A 27,045-nucleotide genomic window follows, 5' to 3' on the forward strand; every position below is an offset into this window, starting at 1 on the left:
AAGCTGCTGAAGGCCTGATCCCCTCAGTCCTAGTTAGAGCCCAAAGCTTTATTTTCTCTTCCCCGTTAGCACCAAGACAGCTATAGGTTTGAAGAGCATAGGGTCCAGAGGGGGTTGGGCTGGCTAACCATCATGCATTCAATCATACAGCTGATGTTTACTGAGTGCTTTTATTTGCCAGGCACTGGGTTAAGCCCTGGGGAAACATCAGTGAATAAAACCTGGTCCCTGCTCACAGTGCTTAAGGCCAAGTGGGGGATAGAGACAAGTAACCAGGCAACTACAATACAATGAGAAATGCTAGGATACGGGATGCAGTGGGAGCACCTGATAAGGGGCATCTTGCTTAGACTGGGGTAGGGATGGGGATGCCAGTTTAAAAACAGATCTGGAAAGTAGCTAATAGACCAGGCAGAAAGGCAAATGTACATGAAGTCTGAGTAAGAATTCAGTCTGGAATGAAAAATTAAGTGGGTGTGACAAGAGGTAGGACTTTTGATCTTTGGAGAAGGGGAACTAAGAAACCTCCATCAGAGATTGGACAAGCCTGGGGAAAGCCTAGGGCTGAGAAAGTAACAGTCTTTCTGGGCTCTTGGGTAGCCTAATGGCCCTAGCCTGGCTCTCTGAGCATGAACCTTGCCTGACCTCCTTCACAAGCAGTGAGTCGCCACTTGCAGAGACAAAGGCAGTTTCATCGCTCCTGCTGTAAGCTGCACCGCTCCGCTCCTGTTGAAGTCAAACCTGAACTTTATGTGAGAAGTCAAAGAACACTCCCAGCAACACTTTAGTCAGGGCTCAAGTGCCATCAACCCTTAGCCCCCAAGACAACTGCAGACTTTTTTCAGCATTCTCTCACCTGGAGGGTGGAGAAAGGGGCCAACCCAGTCATCAGGTTCTCATAGCACAGGGTGCACTCCAGTCTGGCTTGACTCCTGGTCATTGATACTGCAATCCCCAGCCAGGCTTCCTGGGCTTTGGTTAGTCTGTATATAGCCAGCTGTCTGCCTTGATTATTAGAGGTGCTGGTCCTCGTATTAGCCCCTACTTCATGGGCCACTGGGGATTTTTCGTTGTTAAGGCACTAAATCTCCAAATGGTTGGAGACAGAACCTGAAAGCAGAGCCCAAACCTGGTTCCACCATTTTCTAGCTGATTAGGATTAACGCCTGGGGAGCGAACGCTCTGCTCCTTCCGTTGTAAAGCAGCTAATAAAAGCAGCTACCTATTACGGTTATGCGTATTAAATGAGATAATGTATGTAAAGTGATTAGCTCTGTCTGGCACGTAATAAACACTCGGTCCCTGTTAATGCACAATTTTTATTGTAGTCTACCAAGGCCGTTTTTCCATAATGCAATGATTCTGAGAATTGCTCTGGGTCTTTGGTGTGAGGAAGGAGTCGCTGGATGGTTTAAACCAAATTTCCTCACGAGGGGGCTCCTGAGGCACCTAGAACCGAATGAAGCCTCCCACTTAGCCCGCAAACCCCTTCCAGAGTTCTGGGCCGAGGTACAGGTGGTCCCCCTCCCTCTTGTGCAGTGGAAACCAAACTAGCAGATTTCACAGGAGCCCCCAGGAAAGCCAGAGAAGGTGCGACCAGAAGCGGCTGGGACGGTATCTCAGAGTACTGAGTCCAGCTGGTTCTAGCTGCTTTTTTCTTGAAGGCACCAAGTGCCACTACCTGAACCCAGCTACTCGCCCTCGGGAGCCGAAGGCAGCGGGCCAGGATGAGGATCCCGGATCTTAGATCCTGGATCCGCTTGCCAGCTCCTAGCCGCACCGCGGAGGTAGCGCCGGGAGCCGCAGGGGCGGAGGGGATGGTGGGCGTGGTCTGTGAGGCGGGGGCGTGGTTGGGGCGGTCCTTAAGCCCCCAAGTCGCCCCCTCCCCCGGCCGGTCCGCAGCCCCGCCCCGGCCCCTCCCTCCGGCCTGTGCGACGGGTCCGGCGGCGGCGCCGGCGCGGGGACAGGCGGAGGCGCGGGACGTGGGGCGGCGCCGCGGGCAGGGCCGGGCGGACGGGCGCTGGCAGCGGGGGCAGCGCCGCGGGCCGCTCCGAGTGGCTGCAGTCCGGGCCTTGCCCTCCCATCCTGCTCCCACGCCGTGAGTGCGCCGTGCGAGCCCCCTGGGTGCGTTTGGTTCCCCTGTGTGTCGGGGTCCGGGTCCGGGTGCTAGCGGCGGTGTGTCGGTCCGAGCGTCTGTGGGTGGGGGCGCGGATGCTTTTCAAAAGCTGTTCCAGTCTCTGTCCACGTGAGGCGTGTCCGTGTCTGTGAGAGCAGCGGGGGGATTCTTTGGGCTGTGGCTGCTCACGTGAGGTCCATGTTTGCGGGCGGTGCGGTTGGGGGGAGGCGCGGGTGGATGGGTGATGGTTCCTTTTAGGAGCGCGGGTTTTGGGAGCCTGTGTGTGTGTTGGCGGAGGGTACCGAATGCTGCGGCCGATGGTGGTGGGGGGTGGGTGGGGTTGCTGATTGGCACTCTGGAATCTTGTGGCCCCGCTTGTCCGAAGGGTTCCTTTCTCCCTGGTGCAGACGCCTCCACCCCTGTTCCCTTCTCCGTCCTCCTGGGGCACCAAGAAGCCCACCAGCCAGGATGGAGGACATCCTTCCTCCGCTGCGGGCACTGTTTGCTGGACAGGAAGCTTCCTGCAGAGGCTGTTTCTTATAGGAAAGGACCCCTCTAGTTCTCCCTCAGCCTGGGCCCCGCCTGGAAGACTCTAGGCCCCTCCCTAGTTCCCACCACCTTCCTCCTGGACTTGGTTTCAGAACCTGGGCCGCAAACCTGCAGGGACAGATGGTTGCAGGTTGGAAGGGCAGGCTGCACCCCAGGGAGGTCAATATGACTAAAATCAGGCCCTGTGCATATTCCTGGTGTGGGAGTCCAATGTGGACTGCAAAAAAAAAAAAAAAAAAAAAAAAAAAAAAAAAATAGGACTTGCCCCAGAGGGAAAATAAATCTGAGATTTCAGGGTGGGTGCAGTGGTTATCTACAGCCACCCTGTGCAGCAAGCACATCAGTGCATATCTCCTAAGCAGGGCTCTGGTTCGCTGCAGAATGCGAATGAGAGCTGCAGGCCTGACGGTGCCCTGCCTCTCTTGACTTGGATGCCTCCAGTGAGAGAGCGCTTACTATCTTATGCTGTGGGAAAGCTACCTTGTGCTAAATGGAGGTCTCCTTGGAACTTTGTTCCTTTGTCTTGTTACTGCTTTGGATTTTGCTGCTCTTTGGTGAACGGGACCTGCAGAGTTTAAACAACTCCCCTGTCACCAGCGTCTGTTGAGGACTTTCTATATGGTAGTCACCAACTCAGCTACTTAGAAGACAGTGGCGTTTCTGCTAATAGAACTTGAGGACTTTCTATATGGTAGTCACCAACTCAGCTACTTAGAAGACAGTGGCGTTTCTGCTAATAGAACTTGAGAGAAAGGGATCGCGGTTGGGATAGTAGCACCCATGTTCAGAAAACACGAGTGCTGTACAGCAGAGTGCTGAGAGTGGATGCCAGGGGTGACTTAAACTCAGAAAACAATTATTTTGGAAAGCAAGGGGAGGGGCAGCCTGTGAGCACCCTCTAACATGCTTAGCTTTGTGATGGAAATTAGCAGTCAAATCTTCAAGCTAGTTTGAGATGGGATTTCATCGTGGGCACGTTGCAGTCTATAGGAGCCTTAAATTTGAAAGGGAGCCTTTGGAATCCCAGATTTTGAGGACAGGAAACCCTCTGTCTCCCATTTTACAAATATGGGTATGGGGTAGAAAGATGCTTAGACTTATCTTGTGTAATGGAATTAGTGACAGGATTAGATCCTAAATTTCATAACTTTAAAAGATGGTGGTGGCACACATGCCTGTAATCCCAGCACAGAGGCAGACAGATTTCTGAGTTCGAGGCCAGCCTGGTCTACAGTGCAAGTTTCAGGACAGCCAGGGCTACACGGAGAAACCCTGTCTCGAAAAACCATTTTTTTTATTAAAATTTTTTTAATTAAAATAGAATTACATCACTTTGGCTCATCCCTTTCCTCCCTCCATCCCCTCCTAGTTACCCTTCTTCTAGCCCCTCCCATGCTCTCCTTTCAAATTGGTAGCTTCCTTTTCTTTGGTTATTATTGTTACATACGTGTGTGTAAATATATGCACAAGTATAGGATCACGGGGACCCCAGCCCCAATGGATACATCTCTTGACTTTTTAAACTTGAGCACATTTTTGCATCAAGGATGTATCATAGCTTGTATGTGGAGATGAGAGAAAAATCAGAGTTGAGATTACCAGGGTCCCGACTGATGAGGCATGATGAATGGTGGTGCCTTTTAATGGAGAGGAGAAGCACAGCAGGAAGAAAATGTCAGGAGGAAATGAATGCAGTTTGGGACAATTCTGTTCATCATCAAGGTAGAGGTGTCCAACAGTGCAATTACATGTACAGGTCTGAGATTCAAGGAAGTCTTCAGCACAAGGCTTTGGGGGTAAAAACTGCATGGGAATTAAGACTGTGGGAAATAATGAGATTACCCAGACAGGTTATGTAAACAGAGAAGAAACCCTGAAGCAAAACCCCATGGAATTAAACATTTAAGGAATGGGTGATGGGAGGCAACCAGTGCAGTGAATGGGGTACTTAGATCAGTGGGTCACAAAACCATGGGGTTCAGGTGCTGCCCTTTTGAGGCTTACTCTCTCACACTACTGTTCTGTTTGTAAATGTTTCATGTTTCTGTTCTTTTACTCAGTTTTCCCAAGGCACCCATCAAACTCATGTTTGTCACGCAAGATCCCGCTCAGACATCCCTTCCTCTGGAAGCCTTTTCCATTCTCCACCAAGTTAGATACTGCCTGCCCTAGCAGTTTGAACTTGTTGAGATCATGGTTCCTATCACGTTGTCATTATGTGTGTACATGTCAGTTTCCCACAGGTGAAAGGTAGGGAGCTACTTGATTCTACTTTGTGTCTCTAGTTCCTAGATGAAGGGCTTGGCCTAGAGGGTGTCCAGGGACATTTGATTGAATGATCCATGTACTTACTCAGTCAGGCATTGGGGGTAGGGGGATGAGTGATGTGAATTTCATCACTTTCCTTCCCTGGGAAGGGAAGGGTTGCTCAGGTTTAAGGGCTTTCCCTCATCCATTGTTGTTACTTTTCTTTTTGAGAAAGCCCAAAGGCTACAGCCTGCAGACATTTGTTATTTTTCTGAGCCTCAAATGATCAAATATACCTAGAGGCTACTGAGTAGGAGTGAGTCATTTTAGCAAGTGAGCCTAGCCAACTCCCTCCACCCATACATACCTCAACAATGCCTGTGGTCACCTCCAGCTCACAGCTGTGTAAATCCTGTACACTGGGAATCTAGTGTGATTGGAGAAGAATGTCATGGGGGAAGTTGGATGTTGTTTGAGAATTTGGAAAACCTGAAAAGCTTTGAAACATATTTTTCCCCCTCTTTGTCAAGGATCCCAAGCTGTCTTGGTTCAAAATCAACTTCTTAGCTCTCTAAATTTGACTTCTCCAGCTCCCAGAAAGCACACTACTTGAAGCTAGAGCAGCTTCTTTGGTGGCTTTAAATGAAGGGGCATCTGACATTTCACAGTGAGGATCACTGCCTTGATGGTAAGGGTTTCTTCTCCCTTTGCCTCCAAATAGCTTGCTTCCTCTGTACCGTTCCTGTCTCTGATACCGTCCCCTTCTTCTTTGAGCCCTTATCTTAAACGTTGGCATTCCTGGGGGCTAAGTTATAGGCCCTCCTTTCTTGCTCTACCCTGGTGTCATCTACTTCATTGTGGCTTCAGGAATATCCCTATACCAAAGAAATCTAAATCCGTGTCTTCTCTTTCCTGTACTTCAGGTTGCCTTCCCAACTGAGAGCTGTTCCACTTGAACTGTGTCCCATGGGCACCTTGGAGTCATTGTGTTAAACACTGGACTTATCACCCTGTCACCCAAACTCTTCTAGTTCTCAAGCTAGAAAACTAGTAACCATTTCTAATCTTTTCTTCTACCCTGGCTCTTCATATAGTACCAGCCAGTTACCAGGTTCTGTTGGTTTCTCCCTGTGAAAACTATTTCAGCCTCCCCTAGCACCTACTCTCTTCAAGCCAGTCTCTTAAACTTCCACTCTTGACCCCTCTATTTTCCACACAGCAATCAAAAAAATCTACTTTTGTCGTTCTGGGCTTAACCTCCCCCTCCCTCCAACCACCACCAAACTTTTCTTTTGCACTTTGGATAAAGCCTTAATCCCCTAGCAGGGAAGGGGGTAAAGTCTAAAGTCCTTAATAAGGGCAACAAAGCATGCTGTGGTGTAGCCCCTGCTTAGCTCTGCATCTCATTTGTTAGCCCTTTCCTGCCACAGTGAGTGATGCAGCTTCCAGAGACAATAGGTACCATGTGCTCTGTAACTTACCCATCTTCAGTCTCCATTCCTCTGGGCCCATCCCTGCATCCCGTCCAAGGTAGGGAACTTACTTTGTGCTCCGAGAGCAATCGTGTCTCCCTGTCATGTTCATCACCACACTGCGTGGCAGAAATCTGTTTATTTGATTGTGGAATCCATGAAAGCTCAGCTGTGTCCATTTATCTTTGTATTGCTGCAGAGGTGTCCAGTGAATGCTGAATGAGGAATGAAGTGCCTTTGGGACTGAGCCGTAAAGGATATGGGTGGGATAAGGGACAAAGACACCCAAGGAAGGAGGGTACAACCTAGCTCTGTGTCCAAGGTCCTCCAAGTGTCTGCTGTGATAAGTAGCCCACTTGAGTCTGGGCCTGTTGGAGGTCTATGTCTAGAACAGAGGGGTGACCCAGGAGCAGAAAGACCTCAGGGAATCAATCTAGCAAACCCTAGATTGAGGCTGGGGTATGACCACAGCAGATATGATGCCTTGTGAATCTGGGTGGGAAGCTGAAACAGGAAGGGGAAGGGAGGGAGGAGCTGTTGGTCCTTGGATGTAGCCCAATTCCCGCCTCTGTGTGACAGGCTGGGAGATCCCCAGGGTTTAGAGAGAGGTGGAGCCTAATGTCCAGCTGCCCCAGCCAGACTCAGCAGCCTGCTAGTGCTCTCTCTCTCAGCCTTCCCATTTACAGTTTTAAGCTTCAGTTTGCCTTCAGCCTTCCTGTCCCATCAGCCAGCCTCCCTCCCTTCCTCCCTCTTATGATGTCCTGGTATTAAGTCCCCCAAAATGCCAGTGCCCATATCAACAGAGGATTTTCTCAAGCAAATCCTTCCTTCCCACACTCACCAGCACATACACTCAGGACGAATGCACTTCAGCCCTCCTGCTATCCCTCCCCAAACCTGAAGAGGCCTCTGGGCTGTCATTCATTCATTGTCTTTAAGATGCCCATGGTGCATCTAGCTGGGCACAGCAGTGGTGATCTGGTCCTACTCACTGCCTGTTTTTCAGCTTCTTCATGTGTAAATTTCTGTCAAGGATTGTCTACATCTGCTTTGTGAACTTTACTCATCATTCTGGCCTGGCTTCTGCCCTAACCACTCCACCACAGCCAACCTAGTGAACAGTCTAGTCTTTAACCTGTTTCACCCCACCCCACCCCCATCACTGTCCACTTTCTATCCCAAGCTGCTCTATCATCTTTTCTTATTGCTTTAAGGGCCATTAATATGCCAGTGATTCCAAATCAATAACAAACCCAGAATTCTCTCTTGAGCTCCTGTATTCTGTTTCTCACTTAACTGCTCCACCTGGACATCGTGTTATATATAGTTCAAACTTAGTGTGCCTGGAACAGACTGCCCCAGACAGCCTCTTCTTTTTTTTTTTCTTTTTTTATTATTAAGAAATTGTCTGGGGCGGTGGTGGCGCACACCTTTAATCCCAGCACTTGGGAGGCAGAACCAGGCGGATCTCTGAGTTCAAGGCCAGCCTGGTCTCCAAAGCGAGTTCCAGGAAAGGCACAAAGCTTTCAAGAAACCGGGTCTCGAAAAAACCAAAAAAAAAAAAAAAAAGGGTCTTGCTGGTTGTGGTGGCGCATGCCGGTAGGATTTGCTGAAGGAGGCAGAGGCAGGAGGATCACGAGTTTGAGGCCAGCCTGGGGGGAAAAAAAATTAAAAAAAAGAAAAAAGAAATTTTCTATTCATTTTACATACCAAGCACAGATGCCCCTCTTCTCCATCCTCCCCCCATCCCCCCAGCCTTCTCCCCAACCCACCCCCTATTCCCACCTCCTCCAAGGCAAGGCCTCCCATGAGGAGTCAGCAGAGCCTGGTACATTCAGGTGAAGCAGGTCCAAGCCCCTCCCCCCAAACCAAGACTGTAAGGTGTCCCACCATAGGCACTGGGCTCCAAAAAGCCCGCTCATACAGCAGGGATAGAACCTAATCCTACTGCCAGGGGGCCCCTTAAGCAGGTCAAGCTACACAAACTGTCTTGCCTATGCAGAGGGCCTAGTTCAGTCTCATGGAGGCTCCACAGCTCTTGGTCCACAGTTTATGAATTTCCACTAGTTTGGTTTGGTTGTCTCTGTAGGTTTTCCCATCATGATCTTGATGCCTCTTGCTTATGGAATTCCTCTTCTCTGTCTTCGACTGGACTCCTGGAGCTCAGCCTGGTGCTTGCAGACAGCCCTTATTAGCCTTTTCTGTCTATTCATGGTCTGCTATTTGCTCAGTTGAGAAACAGGGGAGTTGTTGTTATTAACGCGCCCTTTTTACTCTGGCATCCAGTCCATGACACTGTCCTTTTAATTCAACCTCATACACATTATTCGCATCAGTCAACCTTCCTGCCTGTAACTCTGTAACACTGTGTTATCTGAAGAACTGGGGTAGTGGGGTTGGGTATTTAGCTCAGTGGTAGAGTACTTGCCTAGCAAGCACAAGGCCCTGGGTTCGGTCCTCAGCTCTGGGAAAAAAAAAAAAAAAAGAACTGGGGTAGCTTCCTGACAAGTCCTCCTCACTCCACTCCTGCTTCTGTTTCTCTGCGATTTCTCTTCATACCAGAAGAGTGTTCCGGTTTGTTTTCATTTATTTGTAAATTGCCTCATCCCTCTGCCTACCTTAGGATGAAGTAATATTCTTAATGCTCTTGCTGTTATTCACTTTGCTTTAAGCACATAGTCCATTTAAGTATGAGCCTTCTCCTGAGAATGCGTTTACTTTTTTTTACATTTTTGCTTCAGGCCCCTCCCTGGGTTCTCCATCATTCCTGCCAGTACCCCACTCTCTGCTTGCAAAGCCCTTTGTCATCATTCAGTTAAGAGTTTAATTTCTCTTCACATCATTTTTCTTCATATTAGTCCTTGCCACCTCTGGGCAATTATGTATTTACTTATCACTTATAATCCGTTCCTCTTGTTGTTATGTGTTTTTGAGACATGGTCTCTCTACATAGCTCTGGCTATGCTGGAACTCACTATGGCCTCAGACTCACAGAGACCTACCTCTGTGCCTCCGCCTCCCGAGTGCTGGGATTAAAGGTGTGTGCCATCAACCCAGCTACTTATAATACTTTTTAACTATCTGCTATCACTTCCCCACCTTTGCTCAGACCCTTCCAGTGTCTTTGCACAGTAGGCACTTAGTAAATAAGTATTTCAAATTAATCATCAAATTCAGTAAGGATAGGTCATTCTTAATGTCAGACTCCTTGCTAAGTCCTAGAAATGGAGAAGTAAACTAGTACACCTGCTTTCAAGAATACTGCACATGAAGGGAGCAGAGAAGTAACAGAATTATAGTGTAGGGTAAGGTCTAGGATGGAGGAAATACAAGGAATTGAGGGACAGGGGTAACACCTAACCCAGACTTTGGGAGGTCCCAGAGGACCTTGCTAAAGGAAGTGACATTTACATGAAAACTAGGAAGGGGACAAGAGTTTCTCAGGCAGAAGTGAACAGAATGTGTAACTACGGAAACAAAGAGAACATGGAGTTTTCTAGGAATTGAAACCATTATGACAGATCATAGATTGTGAGACCAGAGGTTGAGTGGGAGGTATGAACAAGACACTGCTCAGCCTTTTGGGCCGGTTTAAAGACTTTATCTTCTGGACAGTGGAGAACCATTGAAGGAATTTAAAAGGAGTAATGGTAGGATCAAATCTATCTTCAGAAACTCACTCTGGTTAGAAGGGGTGATGGATGGGAAGGCACAGGCTAGGCGAGCAGAACACCAGGTGCTACATTCCAGTAGAGAACGGGGGGGGGGGGGGGGGCAGCCTGAGATGGGAGCAACAGCTTAGGATCTGGGAGAAAGGAGTGATTGGGAGTTTGGGAGTCATCCTTAACCTTAGTACTGATTGGTGTGGCCAAGAGTGCAACCCCAGGCAGTTGTGCTAAGTGGTGGGTCAGAGCGTGGGGAGAGGGGCTACCTGAAATGATTATTGGAGGCTGGTTGGAGGTGCTGAGCAGAAAAGAGTTGGGTTGTCAGTGAAAAAGCTATTCCTGTACTGTGCACTTGACTTGTACCCTCTCAGGCTCTTAAAACAAGCATTTGAAATGGGAATTAGTATATGCATTATTATAAATTAGAAACTGGGGTTTGAAGAATGATCCAGAGTCACCAAGATGGCAAAAGAGGAGCTTTAAAATCCAGTGTAACCCTAAATCTGTGCTCTGAAATAGTGCCACACGCCAGAGTCACTCCACCCACACACTTCACCCTGATCTTCCAGCAACCACCTTGTCCTGTCCCTGGCAGGAAAGAAAGGGGCACATTTCTCTGCAGGAGATCGGGTGGGGAGAGGGAGTGCTGGCCTCCCTGCTGCTGACTATTTCTCTGTACACAGGCTGGTGTGAGTGGCAGGAACCATCTGTGGTCACCATGGCAAAGAGGGAGGACAGTCCTGGTCCGGAGGTGCAGCCAATGGACAAGCAGTTTCTGGTATGCAGTATCTGCCTGGATCGGTACCGGTGCCCCAAAGTTCTGCCTTGTCTACATACCTTCTGTGAAAGGTGAGGGGGGCTACCAGAGAGGGGCAAAGATCCTGAAGCACCCATTGCCCCCAAGGGAAATACATGTTACAAATAAAGGGAATATGCACATATGGGAGGGAAGGACAAGTGAATCCTGTCTTGCAGAAGATAAGGATTTGGTTGCAATAAGCTGTGAGAGAACCAGGAACTCTGAATACTGGGCCAGAGTGTTACCTAGAATCAGGCTTTGTCAGCTCTGTCCCAGATCACAAAGCAGCCAGAGGAGAAATCAGACCGTGCTGAGACTCCCAACCAGCACTGGAACCAGTATAGTTTATGACTGATGGAAGAAAAAGTGGATATATGAAGTTAGGTGTTCTTTCCTGCCTATTCTGAGGCTCTAGGTGAAAGCCAGCCCTTCCCAGCTTCTAGGCTTCTATGCGTTGTGCCTTCATTCTGCTAATATTTCTTTACTGAGTAACTGCTATGTGTCAGACCCAATACAAGTCATTGAATGTGCACTGAGGAGCAAAAAACCAGACAAGATTTTATTTTATTTATTTATTGAGACAAGGTCTCACTGTGTAGCCCTTGATAGCCTGGAATTCACTATGTAGAGTAGGCTGGCTTTGAACTCACAGGCATCCACCTGCCTCTGCCTCTCAAGTGCTGAGATTGAAGGCATGTACCACCATACTCATCTCTACAGACATGATCTTTATGATTAAAGGGTTTGTAGTAAAGTGAGAGAGGTAGCAATCAAATAATCATAGAGCTGGATTGTTAGACCCGTGAATTACACTCATAGTAAGTTCTGCAGATACAGTACTAAACTGTGCGGGCTTAGTGATCTGTTATAGTCTGGAGAATCTTGTGCATTCCAGGGATGAACAGGAGTTAGGTAAAGGGAATTTAAGAGCAGGCTAGGCAGAATGGAAAGCTCAACAAGGCCATGTAGCCTGGGGAATGGGTTGGATGAGGGGGCCTATGAGAGGCCCTGTGTAGCTGGAGCAGAGTGAGTGATTAGAAGTGGTCTGGTATGAAACTGGATAGGGAAGTGGGCTCGGTACGCCTATTAGGAGATTTGTGTTACCTGACAACCACTCAAAGCCTTGGCATGGTTTTCTTCATGATCACATTGTATTTTTGCAGCATTTTCTCTCCGGCCTCATATCTCATGGCTGTACCTTCGAAGTCCTAGTCTCCAGATCTTCTCACCAGTGTCTCTCCAAACCTTCTATCTATCCCCTGCTTTCACTAAATCTGATCCTGCTTCCCTGACAGCCCTGCTCTTTGAAATTCCAACTTTATTATCTTCATTTATCAGTGAGCAAAGGTCTCAGCCATCCCGCCCATTCAAATTCTTCCAGCAGCTTGTGGACCTCACTGCCCATTTATGTCTTAGTTCCTAATGTCCATGGACATCATCGACTTTGTCTGATAGCACTCCCCTAACCATCACTCCAGTTATCCGTCACCTAGAAACTAGTACTTCTGTGACTATAAACTCCAGCCTTCCTCGTCTAGCTCCTGTCACCCTGCTACTGCTCTGCTGCCTTTGACTTAATCTACAGCCTAACCTCCGCAACTGCTTCCCTCTCCTCCCATGTGCCACCTCTACCCTGGCTTCCCTCTTTTCTATCCATCCTCAGCCCTGCAGCTGATCATCTGACTGTCCCAGGCCCACTTCCCTCACACCTTTGTCTTGCTAAGCCCATGTCATAGAATTTCAGTGCTGGGTCAGAGCTGTAACTGGATGCCTCTGCACTTTGTTGTATGCCCAGATCACTGGGCATTCTTGGGGGAAATCTGTGACTGCTTACAGATGGCCATGCACTTTCTACTTGATTTACATGCATTGATTTACTTGTTTTTTTTCTTTTGTTTGTGTGTGTTGTATGAGTGGGTGCATTTTTCAGGTGTGTAAGTTCACGTGCATTCATGTAGAGTTTTTTTTTTTCTTTTGTGTGTGTGTGTTGTATGAGTGGGTGCATTTTTCAGGTGTGTAAGTTCACGTGCATTCATGTAGAGTTTTTTTTTCTTTTGTGTGTGTGTGTTGTATGAGTGGGTGCATTTTTCAGGTGTGTAAGTTCACGTGCATTCATGTAGAGTTTTTTTTTCTTTTGTGTGTGTGTGTTGTATGAGTGGGTGCATTTTTCAGGTGTGTAAGTTCACGTGCATTCATGTAGCGACCAGAGGAAGATGCCAGGTGTCTTCCTTTATTGTTGTCTGCCTTATTGTCCTAAACAGGATCTTTCACTGAACTGGAAGCTCGTTGTTTGGTTAGGTTGATTGGCCAGCAGGCTTCTGGGATCTGCAGTCTCCATCCCCCCAATACTGGAGTTATAGGCACATCAACTGTGCCTGTTTTTTTTATGTGGATACTGGAGATTCGAACTCAAACCATCAAGCACTCTTACCCACTGAAACATCTTCCCAGCTCCAAAAGATACATTATTCCCATTTTAGAGACAAGGAAACTAAGGTTGAGAGTCATTAAGTTATTAAGGAAGGCAGCCAAGGCTACACAGCTTATAAATAACTCAGGGATGTGAGGGAAGAGAAGGGTACTGGCAGTAGAAAAATCGGTGCCTTAAGAAGTAAACAGCTCTGGATGTGATGGAATACACCTTTAATTCCTATCACTTTGGAGGCTAGAGGGGCTGTGTAGTGAGACTTTGTCTCAAAGGGAAAACATACAAAATAATAATAATAAAAAGAAGAAAATAAAGTAAAAAAGAAACCAGAGTATGCTGGTGAGTGAGGCAGGTGCTAGGAGGAGGTGGAATCAAAGCCTCTGTGTAGCCCAGGTGTAGTACAGGTGACCCTCTTGCCTCAGCCTCCTGAGTGTTGTGATTACAGGTGTGTGACATCATGCCTGGCTTAATTAGATTTTTTATTTGGTTGATTGTTTTTATTTTTTTATTTTTTACATCCCAACAGAAGTTTCCTCCAGCCTTTCCTGCTTTCCTTCCGTTTTTTTCCTCTACCTCCCCTCCCATCCACTCCTCCTCTTCTGTTTCTCTATCAGCCAGCCATGGTATATCAAGTTGCAGTGAGACTAGGCACCTCCTCTTCTACACTAGTGAGCTTTAAAGAAAAATATCTAATTGTAACATATAGGCCCTCTGCGTATATGTTACAATTAGAGTCTTTTTAAAGCTCTCTAGTTGTACGGAGAGTGAATTTTAAAGGAGCAAGGGAAGAAGTAAGACCATTTGGAAATGAGGCAATCCAAGGATGTTTGACAAACAGGAAGGAATTGTCCACCACTTACAAGGTGCATTGTGGGAACAGAGCTAGAGTAGTGGGATGAGAGCCGTCAGGGACAGATTGGGACAGATTTCTGAGTCAAAGAAGTGACAGTTGATGAGATGTGGGTGGTAGTGGGAATGGACAGATGAGGTGAAGCGAAGGAAAGGTTATTCGATGGTAAGGAAGTAAGGATGAAGAAACCATAATGGAGGTGGGTCATCTGGTAGGTGTCAGAGCCACTGAGATGTTGGCAGAACGTGAGGGGGTGAGAAGCTATGATAGAAGAGCAGAGTCAGGAAAAGGACTTCAGTAAGTGGAAAAGCCACTCTTAGGTCAGTGGAGACAGTTGCGACACGGCGCGGTGTAGGCAGAAGAGAGCAGCTTCGAAGGAGCTGCAGACACATGGAATGTTCTAGTTGAGAAAAGGGAGGACTCACTCAACCCCACCTTCTGGCCCTAAGGAATGTGGAGCATGAAACAAAAACCACTCTACTGGGAGGGACTTCAGGGAGAAGTAGGTCACAGAGAAACCAGTTAATATTTGTAAAGCACTTAAGATCGTACCGACACACAATGTTTGTTACATTTTAATTAAGAGCAAAAGGTATAGGCAAGAGCCAAAGAAGAGCCTGGGATACAGGGCAGTGTGCACTGTGGGTATCTTTCTTCCGTAGATCCATGATCTCCAAGCACAGCTGCCTTCAGCCTGGTGTCTGTTTCTAGTAATCACTGTCCTCTCCCTCCCTCTGGTGACTAATCCCAGCCACCATCATTCCGTCATTCCGTCACCCCTCCCTTCTTCACTCTGTGGTTCATCCTGCCTCAGGCAAGTTAGGCACCCTTATTCTGCCTTTGGCCCTGTGCTCCTCTAAAGCCACCCTTCTTGTGTTCTTTCCCCGCCATCAGAGGATGGGGTCCTCCCCTTTAGGCCAACCTCTCTCCATCCCCCGGACTTTGTCTTACTGGCTTCCTGGTCTCTCCCATCGCTCCCTCTCTACTGCTAACTTTTCAGCTCGGAAAGAAGCTCAAAATTCCCATAATAGTGGGTCGGGGATGCAGCTCAGTGGTAGGTTGGGTAGATGGCGAAATTGAAGTCCCCCTTATTAGCACAGAAAAACTATTCTCTTGTCTCCCTGCAGCACCATCCAGTCCTTCAAGCCCCTCCCACTCAACTACCCGGCCTCCCCAGCACTCTTCAACTTGTATCACTCAGACTTTTCTCCCACTGCTGTTGCCATCGCTGTCACCTTCACAGAGAAAAGTCTCCTCGTGTTTGCCAAATGCAGTGGGCACTTTCCACTCTTCAGCCACTTCCCACCCTAGTGACTCATCCCCTCCTTCTGTACTCTCCTGGCTGCCTGGACACTCACTCTCCCAGCCTCTGCCCATCCCCACTGCTCTTGTTCATCTTCGCTGAATTCTCTGTCCCCTCTCTTACCACCGTCCGTATCTTCTCTGATCTCATCCTCCCTCTTGGCTACTGAGGCTGTCTGAATGTTGATGTCCCCCATCGCTGTCTCTTAACCCCCCTCCTCCCCAGTGCCGTTCTCTGTGTTTTTTCATTGTGATGTTATGTCACCGTCATTCTCTCAGATGCCAGTTAAGAATGGTCTCCCACCCCCTACACCAGGCGGTGGTGGCACACGCCTTTAATCCCACCGCTCGCGGGAGGCAGAGGCAGGCGGATCTCTGTGAGTTCAAGGCCAGCCTGGTCTACAGAGCGAGTTCCAGGACAGCCAGGGCTGTTACACAAAGAAACCCTATCTCCAAAAAGCAAAATAAATAAATAAAAAGAATGGTCTCCCTCACTCTCCATACCTACTCATCATTGGTGGCTTTCCTCTCTCCTTTTTATTTTCTCTTCCTCCCTACATCTAATCTACCACTACCCCCTGCTGGGCCTCATTATATAGCCCAGGCTGGCCTTGAAATTGAGGCAGTCCTCTTACTCAGTCTCCATAGTACTGGAACGATAGGCATGTGCTGCCACACCTGGCTGTGTTTCTTCAGTATAAATTTGTTCCCTCAATCCAGGTCTATCTCACCTCCTCCCTGGAATAGTGTGAGTGTGTTGGTGAAGCACAGGCTTGCTCTGCATTTAAAACCGGGCTCCAATGCTCACTAGCTTGATTGCTATGACCACTTAGCCTTTATGCACCTCTTCATATAAAGTACAGAGCATAGCATTCAACACATGTGTCCTGCAGTTGTGTGTCCTGCAGTTGTGTGGCCGCCTGCTGCTGCTGCTGCTGGGATCCACTGCTAGGCTCCTCCACTTTTCTTGTCGTGCCTTGCTGTCCCCATCATGCTAAAGTGCCTTCTGTCCCCTTCTTCCTCTCCCTCCACCTTTCTCTGCTTGGCCCAACAATTATCTCTCCACACAGATTTTCTTTCCATCACTTCTGAAGCCTCTCCTGGCCTCCTGTCCACCCACCTGAGACACACACACACACACACACGCACGCACGCACGCACGCACGCACGCACGCACGCACGCACGCACGCCTTTCCTCATGACCCCATCTACTATGCTCTTTGTGTGTCGTGCTTTAGAGGGCCAAGTGCTTTACATTTAATCCTCCTTACATACATGTAAGCGGGCCTTTTACATGTAATCCTCATGCAACTGAATTCTGTACTGTTTCCATCTTATAAGGGAAAAGACCTCGGCTTGTGAAAGTAACATGTCAGGGGTCACACAGTGGATTTGGTCCCTGGCCAGGGAATTGAACCAAGGCACACTAACTCAAGGACCAGTGTCCTTAATCTTTAAACTCTAATTCTGTGTCTTTGTTTTTCCCTCTGAAGACTAGCACTATTTTAAAGGCTGGCACTGTGTTTTATTTTTTTATCCCCAGAGCTTGGCACAAATTTGGCAGAATAAGCAGTCAGTAAATGTTTAATGCGGCGAAGAGGACAGGAGTAGCAGGATGAGAAGGGCTTGTTACATATTTTCTTGAGGAGGTTTGGTAAACATCTGTGAAGGGTGAGCCTGTGTTTGTTCAAGCAGAGGAATGTAGACATGTCTGTTCTTAGATAGACCAGCAATGTATTTTGCTCAGTCCTCAGAGACCTTTTAACACCTGTGGGCCGATGAGGCCTATGTGTATGTGCACTCCACACAAAGCAGTTTCAAAATGAAATATTAATGGCACATCTGTGTAAAAGGGGTTAGGCACCTATGAGGGGTGCTTGTGCCCCCCTGCTTTGACTCTCCCTTCTCTTTGGCCAGATGCCTCCAGAACTATATTCCTGCTCAGAGCCTGACACTGTCCTGTCCAGTGTGCCGGCAGACATCCATCCTCCCAGAACAGGGTGTCTCAGCCCTCCAAAACAACTTCTTCATCAGCAGCCTCATGGAGGCCATGCAGCAGGCACCTGATGGGGCCCACGACCCTGAAGACCCCCACCCCCTCAGTGCGGTGGCTGGCCGCCCTCTCTCCTGCCCCAACCATGAAGGCAAGGTGGGCCCAAGCGAGGCCCAGTGAGGCCAGGACTTGGGGTGGGAGGAGAAGGAGAGGTGATGAGGGCAGGGTGGCCGTGGGCGAGGTGCTCTACAGGGGTAAAGAGGGCCAGAGGGGAGGGGACAAAGAAGTGTAGTGTCTGGCTGTTGCCTCATAGGAGCCCTTGTACCGCCAGACGATGGAGTTTTACTGTGAGGCCTGTGAAACTGCCATGTGTGGTGAGTGTCGCGCAGGGGAGCACCGGGAACATGGCACAGTGCTGCTGCGGGACGTGGTGGAGCAGCACAAGGCAGCCCTGCAGCGCCAGCTTGAGGCTGTGCGAGGCCGGTAGGCATCTTCAGGGCATCTGGACTGGTGCCTCAGCGGGGCAGGGCAGGGGCACTAGGGAGGGGAAGGAAGGAGCCTGGGAAGGACAAGTAGGCTCTAGAAGGTCAAATAGGGGCTCTCCCAGCGGGCGGTAGTAAGGCTGTCTTTGAGAAGGACTAACCTGGCGAGGGCACCCTCCAGCAATCCTGGTATGAGATGTTTCACCTCCTCAGATTGCCACAGCTCTCCGCAGCTATCGCCTTAGTTGGGGGCATCAGCCAGCAGCTGCAAGAGCGCAAGGCAGAGGCCCTGGCCCAGATAAGTGCAGCCTTTGAGGACCTGGAGCAAGCCCTGCAGCAGCGCAAGCAGGCTCTGGTCAGCGATTTGGAGAACATTTGTGGGGCCAAGCAGAAGGTGCGTCGGGTCACCCTTGCCAACCATGGTCTGTGATGAGATGATCTTACTGCCTCCATTGTCCACATAAGGTCTCCTTTTCTCCAGCCTCCGTTCTGCCTCTCAACACGGTCTGTCACTGCTGTGGTCATCTGTTTCCTTATCCTCACAGTCTGTCACTGCTGTGGTCATCTCCCTCCCTGTCCACTCAGTCTGCCACTGCTGTGGTCATCTCCCTCCCTGTCCACATGGTCTGTCACTGCTGTGGTCATCTCCCTCCCTGTCCACACGGTCTGTCACTGCTGTGGTCATCTTCCTCCCTGTCCACACGGTCTGTCACTGCTGTGGTCATCTCCCTCCCTGTCCACTCAGTCTACCACTGCTGTGGTCATCTCCCTCCCTGTCCACACGGTCTGTCACTGCTGTGGTCATCTACCTCCCTGTCCACTCAGTCTGTCACTGCTGTGGTCATCTCCCTCCCTGTCCACATGCATCTCTGTGTATTTCTTTCCTGCCATGGTACTATGAACTCATCGGTCATCACAGCGGCTTCACTTTTGCCAGTCTGCACACCTACTCCATCTCGTCTTCTTCAACAGGTGTTGCAGACACAGTTAGACACTCTGCGCCAGGGTCAGGAGCACATTGGCAGTAGCTGCAGCTTCGCGGAGCAGGCATTGAGACTGGGCTCTGCCCCTGAGGTATTGCTAGTGAGAAAGCACATGCGAGAGAGGCTGGCCGCACTGGCGGCTCAGGCCTTCCCGGAAAGGCCACATGAGAATGCACAGCTGGAACTGGTCCTTGAAGTAGATGGATTGCGGAGATCGGTGCTCAATCTGGGTGCACTGCTCACCACCAGTGCCACCGCACATGAGACGGTGGCCACTGGCGAGGGCCTGCGTCAGGCACTAGTCGGCCAGCCTGCTTCACTCACTGTCACCACCAAAGACAAAGATGGGCGGCTGGTGCGCACAGGCAGCGCAGAGCTGTGTGCAGAGATCACTGGCCCTGATGGCACACGCCTTGCAGTGCCGGTGGTGGACCACAAGAATGGCACATATGAGCTGGTGTATACTGCACGCACAGAAGGTGACCTGCTCCTCTCAGTGCTGCTCTATGGACAGCCGGTTCGTGGCAGCCCCTTCCGTGTGCGTGCCCTGCGACCCGGGGACCTTCCACCTTCCCCAGATGATGTGAAGCGCCGGGTCAAGTCTCCCGGTGGTCCTGGCAGCCACGTGCGCCAGAAGGCAGTGCGTAGGCCCAGTTCCATGTACAGCACTGGTGGCAAACGGAAGGACAACCCGATTGAGGATGAACTCGTCTTTCGTGTTGGTAGGTAGGCCAAGCGCAGAGCCAAAGGAAGGCCAAGGGGAGGGTTGGATGAAGATTGAGGGGAGGGCCTGATGGGGGCCTAGGGAAAGGTGGTGGGGGCTGTCTCAGGCAGGGGTCTCAGTGAGGAAGGGAGAGAGGGTCAGACTGATGTCAGTTAATTTATGTTTTCCTTCTCCTCTCTTACCCACAGGCAGCCGTGGAAGGGAGAAAGGTGAATTCACCAATTTACAAGGTGTGTCTGCCGCGAGCAGTGGCCGCATAGTGGTAGCAGACAGCAACAACCAGTGTATTCAGGTGAGCCTCTTTACCTAGCTCCTTTAGTACCAGAGAGGATTCGCACAGCACAGCCTTCGGGTCCCCTCCTGAAGATCAAAGCCACAGTTAGAACCATCTTTAAAGAGCAGTGAATCAAGCCCCTCTTGCCTACCCAGGACCCTCAGTCAGAGCCAGGGTTCTTGTGCTTGTTGCCTTTGCTTCCCAGGCCGTGCTAAGGCTGTGTGAGCTCCTAGATTGGCTCCTGCCTTCTTCCTCTGTCTTTTCGTGAGCCGTCTGCTGGCTGGTCTACTTTATCACAGTGGTCAGGTTGCAGGTCTGCCCTTCCCTGCTCTCTTCCAGCATACCAGTCTGGCTCCAGGCTATGCTATCTGCCTGGAGAATGCAGCTATCTGGTTGACTAGAGAGTTAAAAGGGAGTGCCTTTCATCAGCTCAAGGGTGACACACAACCTCAAGTGGTTCTGTACCTGCTTTTCTTTTCCTTGTACCTCACACAGCTGATTCAGACCTCAGTCAGACGCAGTGCTCATGGTCTCTGATGTACTGCAAGCTCCTTGCTACCACCAGGAAATGCCGTTTTCCTTCCCTCTATTCCTTGCAGAAAGCACTGATCCTAGCACAGTGGGTGTGAGTGTGGTAGACAGTGTAGTGATTGAGCGCTTGGGCTCTGAAACCGGACACCTCAGCTTGAATCCTGGCTCTCCCTGTACTAGCAAGTCATGTGACCTCTTGGCACTGTAGTTAACTCGTGTAAAATTAGGAAAAGCATTTTTCAGGATTGTTGGGAGTATTAAATGATGTAATGTAGTATACCTAATACCTAGCTGTTGTTAAAAATATCAGTGTCCAGGTGTAGACTGTAAACAAAGGCAAGGAGATGGGAAAGTGCTGGAGCGGGACGTTCCCATCCCATTCTGGCTGTAAGAAGCTGGCTATTAGGAGGAACTTGGAGTGGCTGGGGTCAGATTGTAAATGGTTTTAGAAGTGATTTTTGAAGATGGAATTTTGGTTTTACGCTGTGAGATTAGCTACTGTGTATCTCAATTCTTAGAGATGTATTATTGTGCAGCTACACCTTAACCCGAAGATCCTTACTTTAAAACACCCGTACCTTTAAATTTCTTGACGCTGCCTGAATATCCTTGTCATGAGTCCAGTTCTGCCTTTCTTGGTACTCTCAGCAATTCCCTGACCCGACTCCACCTAGCAGAAACCCTTGCAGCCAGATTCTTAGGCCTGCCGGCTCACTTTTTTCTTAGGGTAGAGGAACAGAGAAACCCAGGAAGGGATTTGGGACCAGCCTAGATGATGAGAGGGGTACTTGGGAGTTCTGGGGTAATGCTGGGATTCTACTCAGAATCACCTTCCACCTCCCTCTCCTTTCTTCCCTTTAGGCCAGAAATGCTTTCTAGCACAAAGGTTGAGATTTAGAGATAGCTGTCCTGTTGTTCACACACACAGAAAAGCTGGTGCTGCTTGACCCTCTGGCTGTGAGAGAGGCCTGGCATAGTCCTCTGTTCCAGACACCTGCTACTCTGTAACCATCCTTGCTTCTTTCTCCTTCCAAGTCCACCCTGATGTCAGAGCTGCTGGAAGCCTGTTCTTGGATTCCAAAGCTGAGTGCTTACCTCTCTTACTCTAGACGCCTCAGGACTGATGTGGGCTGAGCTCACATCTGTAGGACATGACTCCCCCACTTTTCTCATGGGGCTTGGGGGTCCTTGTGAGCTTGCCCTGTAGTGCAGGGTGGAACCCTCCTGACATAGCACACCTGCCCAACAACGAGGAAATGCTTCGTGATTTTTGAATGAATAATTTAATTTGTAAATATCCAGCATCCTGTCATTGTCTTAGTCCAGAAATGTGTTAGCTCTCTCTGGGAACATCCTCCTTCCCTGCAGGCAGCATGCTGGTCACATTCTTCTGTCTTCCCTCAGCCCTTTGCTATGGTAGTTTTCACACTTCTTTTCTGGGTTGGTTTGTCGTTTTTATGATGTTTTATCTTTTTAGTTGTTGTCATTTTCTGTTGAGATCCTTGAAGTCAGAGATCTACTTAATGTTACCATGGTATAGGAGAGAGATGTAGGGGCCAAAATGAGAGTCCAGCAAATGCTAGTGCTGTGAAGGAAATAATGTAGCAGTTTTTACTGAGTATCGAATGTCATGGGAGAAGGGGACGGGATGGAGAATGAGGACTTGGTGGGCTGGGTCAGTGGTGTTCCCATTAAGAATCAGGCCCAGTGTTAAGCTGATGAGTTCACTTTTATCCCTCTTGAGTTTTGAGGTTGCTGTGTGGCTTCCAAATTGATCTGTCCATCGAGTTTAGGCCTGAGATTGAACTGGAAGATTCTTTGGTCGGTTGGATACATCCTAGATAGCAGAAGCTATATACAACTGAAAATGCAGCAGCAGACAAAACTGATGCAGCACCGACTCCAAACAGGGCTTGCATCCTTGGAAAGGGCGGGCCACAGATGTACAGCCGCAAAGTGGCAGTTGTTATAAAGACAGCTATAAAATATATACTGTAGGGCCCCAACTTGACATGTATGTGCTGATTTAAATAAAGTGGAAACTCTGAAGAAATGACCTGGAAATTTTGGAACTCTAAAAGATAAATAGGAGTTGGCCATTTCTGATAGGGGGTGTGAGAAAGGATGGGAAGAATGAGGCTTTCCAGACCCTCCCCACTGTTGAGCCTGAGTTGAAGCTGCCGGGATGAGAAACGGCTGCTGGACTACCTCACTGCTGATGCAGCAGTTCATTTTAGTCCCCCTCACTTCCTTTCCTTACCCTGTGGTACTTTCTTTCTCCTGACAATTTTGGCTTTGCATAGGACCAGTGCAGAGTGCTGACTGACCAGCTGAGGTCTTGCTACATAGTCATGAAGGTGATGTGCCGTGGAAGAATGGGTCTGGAAGACCTATCCCCGGGTGGCCATGAAGGAAAGAGCAGGGCTGAACTGAATATCAAGCCCGAGGCACAGAACTTGAGCTCTCTGTGGTAGCTTCTTGGCTCTGATCCATCCTGTGTCCCCAGAGGCTGTAACAAAATGGAGTATATGAGAATTATGCAATGAGTAATGGAGCTGTTAAGTTAGAAGATGTAGTTTAAGAGGAAAAGAAGATTAAAAGAGACGCTTTAGGATGAAGAGATCTTAGCATCTTGAGAGGCTAAGGTGGAGGAGTAGGAGAAGGGGAGATGGAAAGATTCATTCTGGGTGGGTCACTGGAGAGTTGTGTAGTGATTAAGAGCACTGGCTGCTCTTCCAGAGGACCAGGGTTTGATTCCCAGCATCCACATGGCAGCTCCCAACTGTCTGTTACTCCAGTTTCTGGGGATCTAGTGCCCTCTTCTGGCCTCCATGGACACCTGGCACTGGTGGTATACAGAGATGCATGCAGGAAAAACATCCATACACATAAAAGGAAAACCTTAAAAAAAAAATTCAGTCTGTCCAGAAGAAAGGTTGTCTTTTTAGCCCACAAACCGAAGGGAACAATCCTTGTGGGCTTTTTCCTTTTCACCTACCCTTTTCCACTCAGCTGTGAAATTCTGTTGCGTTTTCCTCCTGTATTCCTTTTGAGTCCATCTGCTTCCCTCTCGGTAGTTTCCTTGGTCCAAACCATCTTGCTCTTTCATCTGGATCCCTGCTACAGCTTCTAACTGGTTGGCCACCTTCCAGTCCTGTCTCTTTCCTGTTAGAATACCTGTGTAAAAGCAGATCTGTCACTTCCCTGGCCATAAATTTTCAGTGGCTTCTCATTATAGCCCGGGTGAAATGTAATTCCTGTTGACTACTCCAGCCACACTCGTGAGGTCCTCAGACAGGGTTCATGCTAACTAGACTCTGTACCTTTCAAAACTTGTTCTCGCTGGGTCTAATTGACATCTTTACAGGCTGTTAGCTCACATATCTCCTTCTCTCGGTGCCTTTTCCCGCTGTACCCTTGGTTCCGTTTGTGTTTTCACACTCCCCTTCACACCCCTACTGCAAGTCCTCTAAGGTATCTGTCACGCGATTCCTCTGTACCCCTGGCGTGGTGTCCACATCCATTGTTGAATGACTGAATAAATGGGATCTTGCTAGGACCCAGCTCCCTTTCCTCTGTACCCACAGTGTTTCCCCTCCTCCCTGTTCCCTCCCTTGCTCCTCCACTCCAGGTTTTCTCCAATGAGGGCCAGTTCAAGTTCCGATTTGGGGTCCGTGGGCGCTCACCTGGGCAACTGCAGCGTCCCACAGGTGTGGCAGTGGACACCAATGGAGACATTATTGTGGCAGACTATGACAACCGTTGGGTCAGCATCTTCTCCCCCGAGGGCAAGTTCAAGGTGAGAAGCTTGCTGTTGCTGTACTTTGAACCCCTGGTGACCTGCTCCACTGACCACGTTAGGTCAGGGCCTAAAGTGGACTATCACCTACTCAAGGTTCTGCTTTGCTACCAGGCCAAGACCTTATTCTCTACAGTACTAGTCAGGATAAAGTCCCTTATAGTAGGCCCTTCCTACAGACCAAGGTTGGAGCTGGCCGCCTCATGGGACCCAAAGGAGTGGCTGTGGACCGGAATGGACATATCATTGTGGTGGACAACAAATCTTGCTGTGTCTTCACCTTCCAGCCCAATGGCAAGCTGGTTGGGCGTTTTGGAGGCCGTGGGGCTACTGACCGCCACTTTGCAGGTATGCGAGAAGAACCCTAAGATCCAGGCTGCGATACTCCAGTTCCATAGAATTTCCCAGGGTCCTCCAGCTGTGAAGACCCCTTCTATATCTTGACTCCAATTCCCCTTTCCTAACATCTAGTTCCATCCTCTCAGAGACAGGGTATCTCACCCTGCCCAGAAATCCTACCCTTCTCCTGACTGAGTGCCTCAGCTTAATGCTTTAAGACCCACTTTCTATTTTCAGGGCCCCATTTTGTGGCTGTGAACAACAAGAATGAGATTGTAGTAACAGATTTCCATAACCACTCAGTGAAGGTCAGTGCCCTCCCTCCCTCCATGATCCCTGTCCCATTGGCCCCTCCTCTTCAAAAAGCTCCTTTCTCCCCTCCCTCCTTCTCCCAAGCCCCCTTGAAACCCTTTATTAAACCAATAAACATTTATGGCATGGCGACTCTGTCCCAGGCCCTGTGCTAGCCGCTGGGGGTTCGGTGCTGAGTAACGTACACAGATTTCCTGTCTTCTTGGTTAGAGTCTGTCAGGGAAGAGAAGACAGTCAGGAAATTACAATCGGAAGGAATAGATTCTGGGATAGGTACAGGGAACTGTGGGAGGGACAGGGGAAGACCTGAGTCACCAGTGGAATCAGCCAAAAAATAGAGAAGGAGGGGGTTACAGGCAAAGGACACAGAAGAGGTCAGGTGTGGTGATACACAGCAGTAATCCCAGCACTTGGAGATGAAGGCAAAAATATCAGGAGTTCAGGGGCATCCTTGTGTACATGGTGAATTCAAGGACCACCTGGGATACATGATACACTATTAAAAAAAAAAAAAAAAAAGACACAGGAAAAGACCATGGAAGTCAGCTCTGGAAACCATGGGTAATTCAGACTAGGTATGCTAGTGCAAGGTGAGGATGAGACCTGTATGTCCCGTGGAGGGGCTATCTCTCTTTTTAAGAGCGATGGGGAGTGCTTAAGGAAATGAACCCCTATTCATTTTAGAAAAGGTCACAGTGACTAGGGCAGTGCTAGAGGCAGGGATCTAGATGAGAAATGAGAGCCTGGACCTTGGGACAGGTATAGCGGGACAAATATAAGGAACAGACTTGAGTCACAATCAGGGATGTGTTCAGTTGTTTTCTGTCCAGCTGAGAACAATCCGTGACAGCAAGGTGGTAGCAGTATTGAGATAGAGAAATGGGAAGTACCGCTCTCCCAGGGAAGCATCAGCAGGAATGTCTGATGGGCAGTGGGATACTGTGTGTGATCTCTGAAAAGGATTTCTGGGCTAAGCTGCAGATCTGGGAATTCTCCCTGGAGCTTCACCCCACCCTCCAAGGCCTTGCCCTCTGCCTGAGGTCAGGTCCCCAGTCCCTAGCCCCTTCCCCCACCAGGTGTACAGTGCCGATGGAGAGTTCCTCTTCAAATTTGGCTCACATGGCGAGGGCAATGGACAGTTCAATGCCCCCACGGGAGTGGCTGTGGATTCCAATGGGAACATCATTGTGGCCGACTGGGGCAATAGCCGAATCCAGGTGAGTGGGGCCTGGGGATGACTTGAGTGAAACGTCGTGCTGAGCTGCTTCTCTGCCTGACTACTTCTGCTTCCATTCTCCACTTCTTTCCCAGGTATTCGACAGCTCTGGCTCCTTCCTGTCCTATATCAACACATCTGCAGAGCCACTATATGGCCCACAGGGCTTGGCATTGACCTCGGATGGCCACGTGGTAGTGGCTGATGCTGGCAACCACTGCTTTAAGGCCTATCGCTACCTCCAGTAGCTACACAAGGGCCCTGCTTGGCTCGTTGAGGGACGGACATAGGGGTGATTGGACAAGAGGGTCTGGCTAAGAGGTGGGCCAGACCCAGCAGCACTGAATGTGGGCTGTGGGCGTGGGTGTGCCCAGTGCCCTTCCCTTCCTCCCCAACCCCACGGTTGCACTTTATTTATTCGGTTCTTGCTTTGGTGACTGGGTGGGCCTGGACTGGTCCCAAGGATGTGTGCAGAGCTTCACCCTATCCCCTTTAACACACCCCCCACCTTACACCCTCAGTCTGCTCTCTGCCCCCCAGCCTGGGGCCAGAACAGCCTCTTACTTCAGAACAGAAGTCCCTCTGGTTGTCTCCCTACCACCCCATACACACTGACAGAGACAGCAATACCCCACCCCATATTAAATAAATGTGTTCGCCAAGGTGTTTTTGCTAGGTTCTTGTGGGGTGGGTCTCTGAAGGGTTGGGGTGTTGGTATCTACTTTGAACTTAAAAGTGATCAAGCAGATAGGCAAAGGACACAGTCTCTACAAGTAGTGAAATTTTTAAAGAATATTTTTAATTGTTTTGTTTTAAATATTCATTTAATTGTATTAATAGGGGCATTGTGTTTATGTGTCTGTCTTATACTATATGATTGCAGTATCTGTGGAGGCCAGAAGAGAGTGTTAGATCCCCAGGATCTGGAGTTAGAGATGGTTGTTTGCTATCATGTAGGTGCTG

At 49.2% G+C, this 27,045-nt stretch overlaps 1 protein-coding gene across 3 annotated transcripts; it reads left to right on the plus strand.

Annotated features, from left to right (window-relative positions):
- Positions 1-2,016: 2,016 nt before the first annotated feature.
- Trim3 (tripartite motif containing 3) lies at positions 2,017-26,744 on the plus strand. 3 transcript variants are annotated; one of them, XM_059269353.1, is made up of 12 exons: positions 2,017-2,124; positions 10,733-10,898; positions 17,347-17,578; positions 17,736-17,905; positions 18,118-18,298; positions 18,877-19,609; positions 19,800-19,903; positions 24,048-24,215; positions 24,395-24,563; positions 24,792-24,862; positions 25,943-26,083; positions 26,178-26,744. In XM_059269353.1, exons 2-12 carry the CDS (start codon positions 10,768-10,770, stop codon positions 26,328-26,330), a joined length of 2,253 nt encoding a protein of 750 aa, XP_059125336.1. In that variant the 5' UTR covers positions 2,017-2,124; positions 10,733-10,767; the 3' UTR covers positions 26,331-26,744. The 3 variants fall into 3 exon arrangements, with proteins under 3 accessions (XP_059125336.1, XP_059125330.1, XP_059125344.1); XM_059269347.1 differs by lacking the exon at positions 2,017-2,124 and adding an exon at positions 9,009-10,034; XM_059269361.1 differs by lacking the exon at positions 2,017-2,124 and adding an exon at positions 9,417-10,034 and having other exon boundaries at positions 17,754-17,905.
- The last annotated feature ends 301 nt before the right edge of the window (positions 26,745-27,045 follow it).

The sequence above is a fragment of the Peromyscus eremicus genome, chromosome 1 (genome assembly GCF_949786415.1).
Source record: "Peromyscus eremicus chromosome 1, PerEre_H2_v1, whole genome shotgun sequence".
NCBI lineage: Eukaryota > Metazoa > Chordata > Mammalia > Rodentia > Cricetidae > Peromyscus > Peromyscus eremicus.

What these genes read in the sequence shown, in the direction of transcription:
- Trim3 (XM_059269353.1), top strand. Translation starts at nt 10,768, where the DNA reads ATGGCAAAGAGGGAGGACAGTCCTGGTCCGGAGGTGCAGCCAATGGAC. An exon ending in TTTGTGGGGCCAAGCAGAAG is followed by an intron (nt 18,299 to 18,876) that starts GTGCGTCGGGTC and finishes CTTCTTCAACAG; the next exon opens with GTGTTGCAGACACAGTTAGA. An exon ending in TACTGACCGCCACTTTGCAG is followed by an intron (nt 24,564 to 24,791) that starts GTATGCGAGAAG and finishes TTCTATTTTCAG; the next exon opens with GGCCCCATTTTGTGGCTGTG.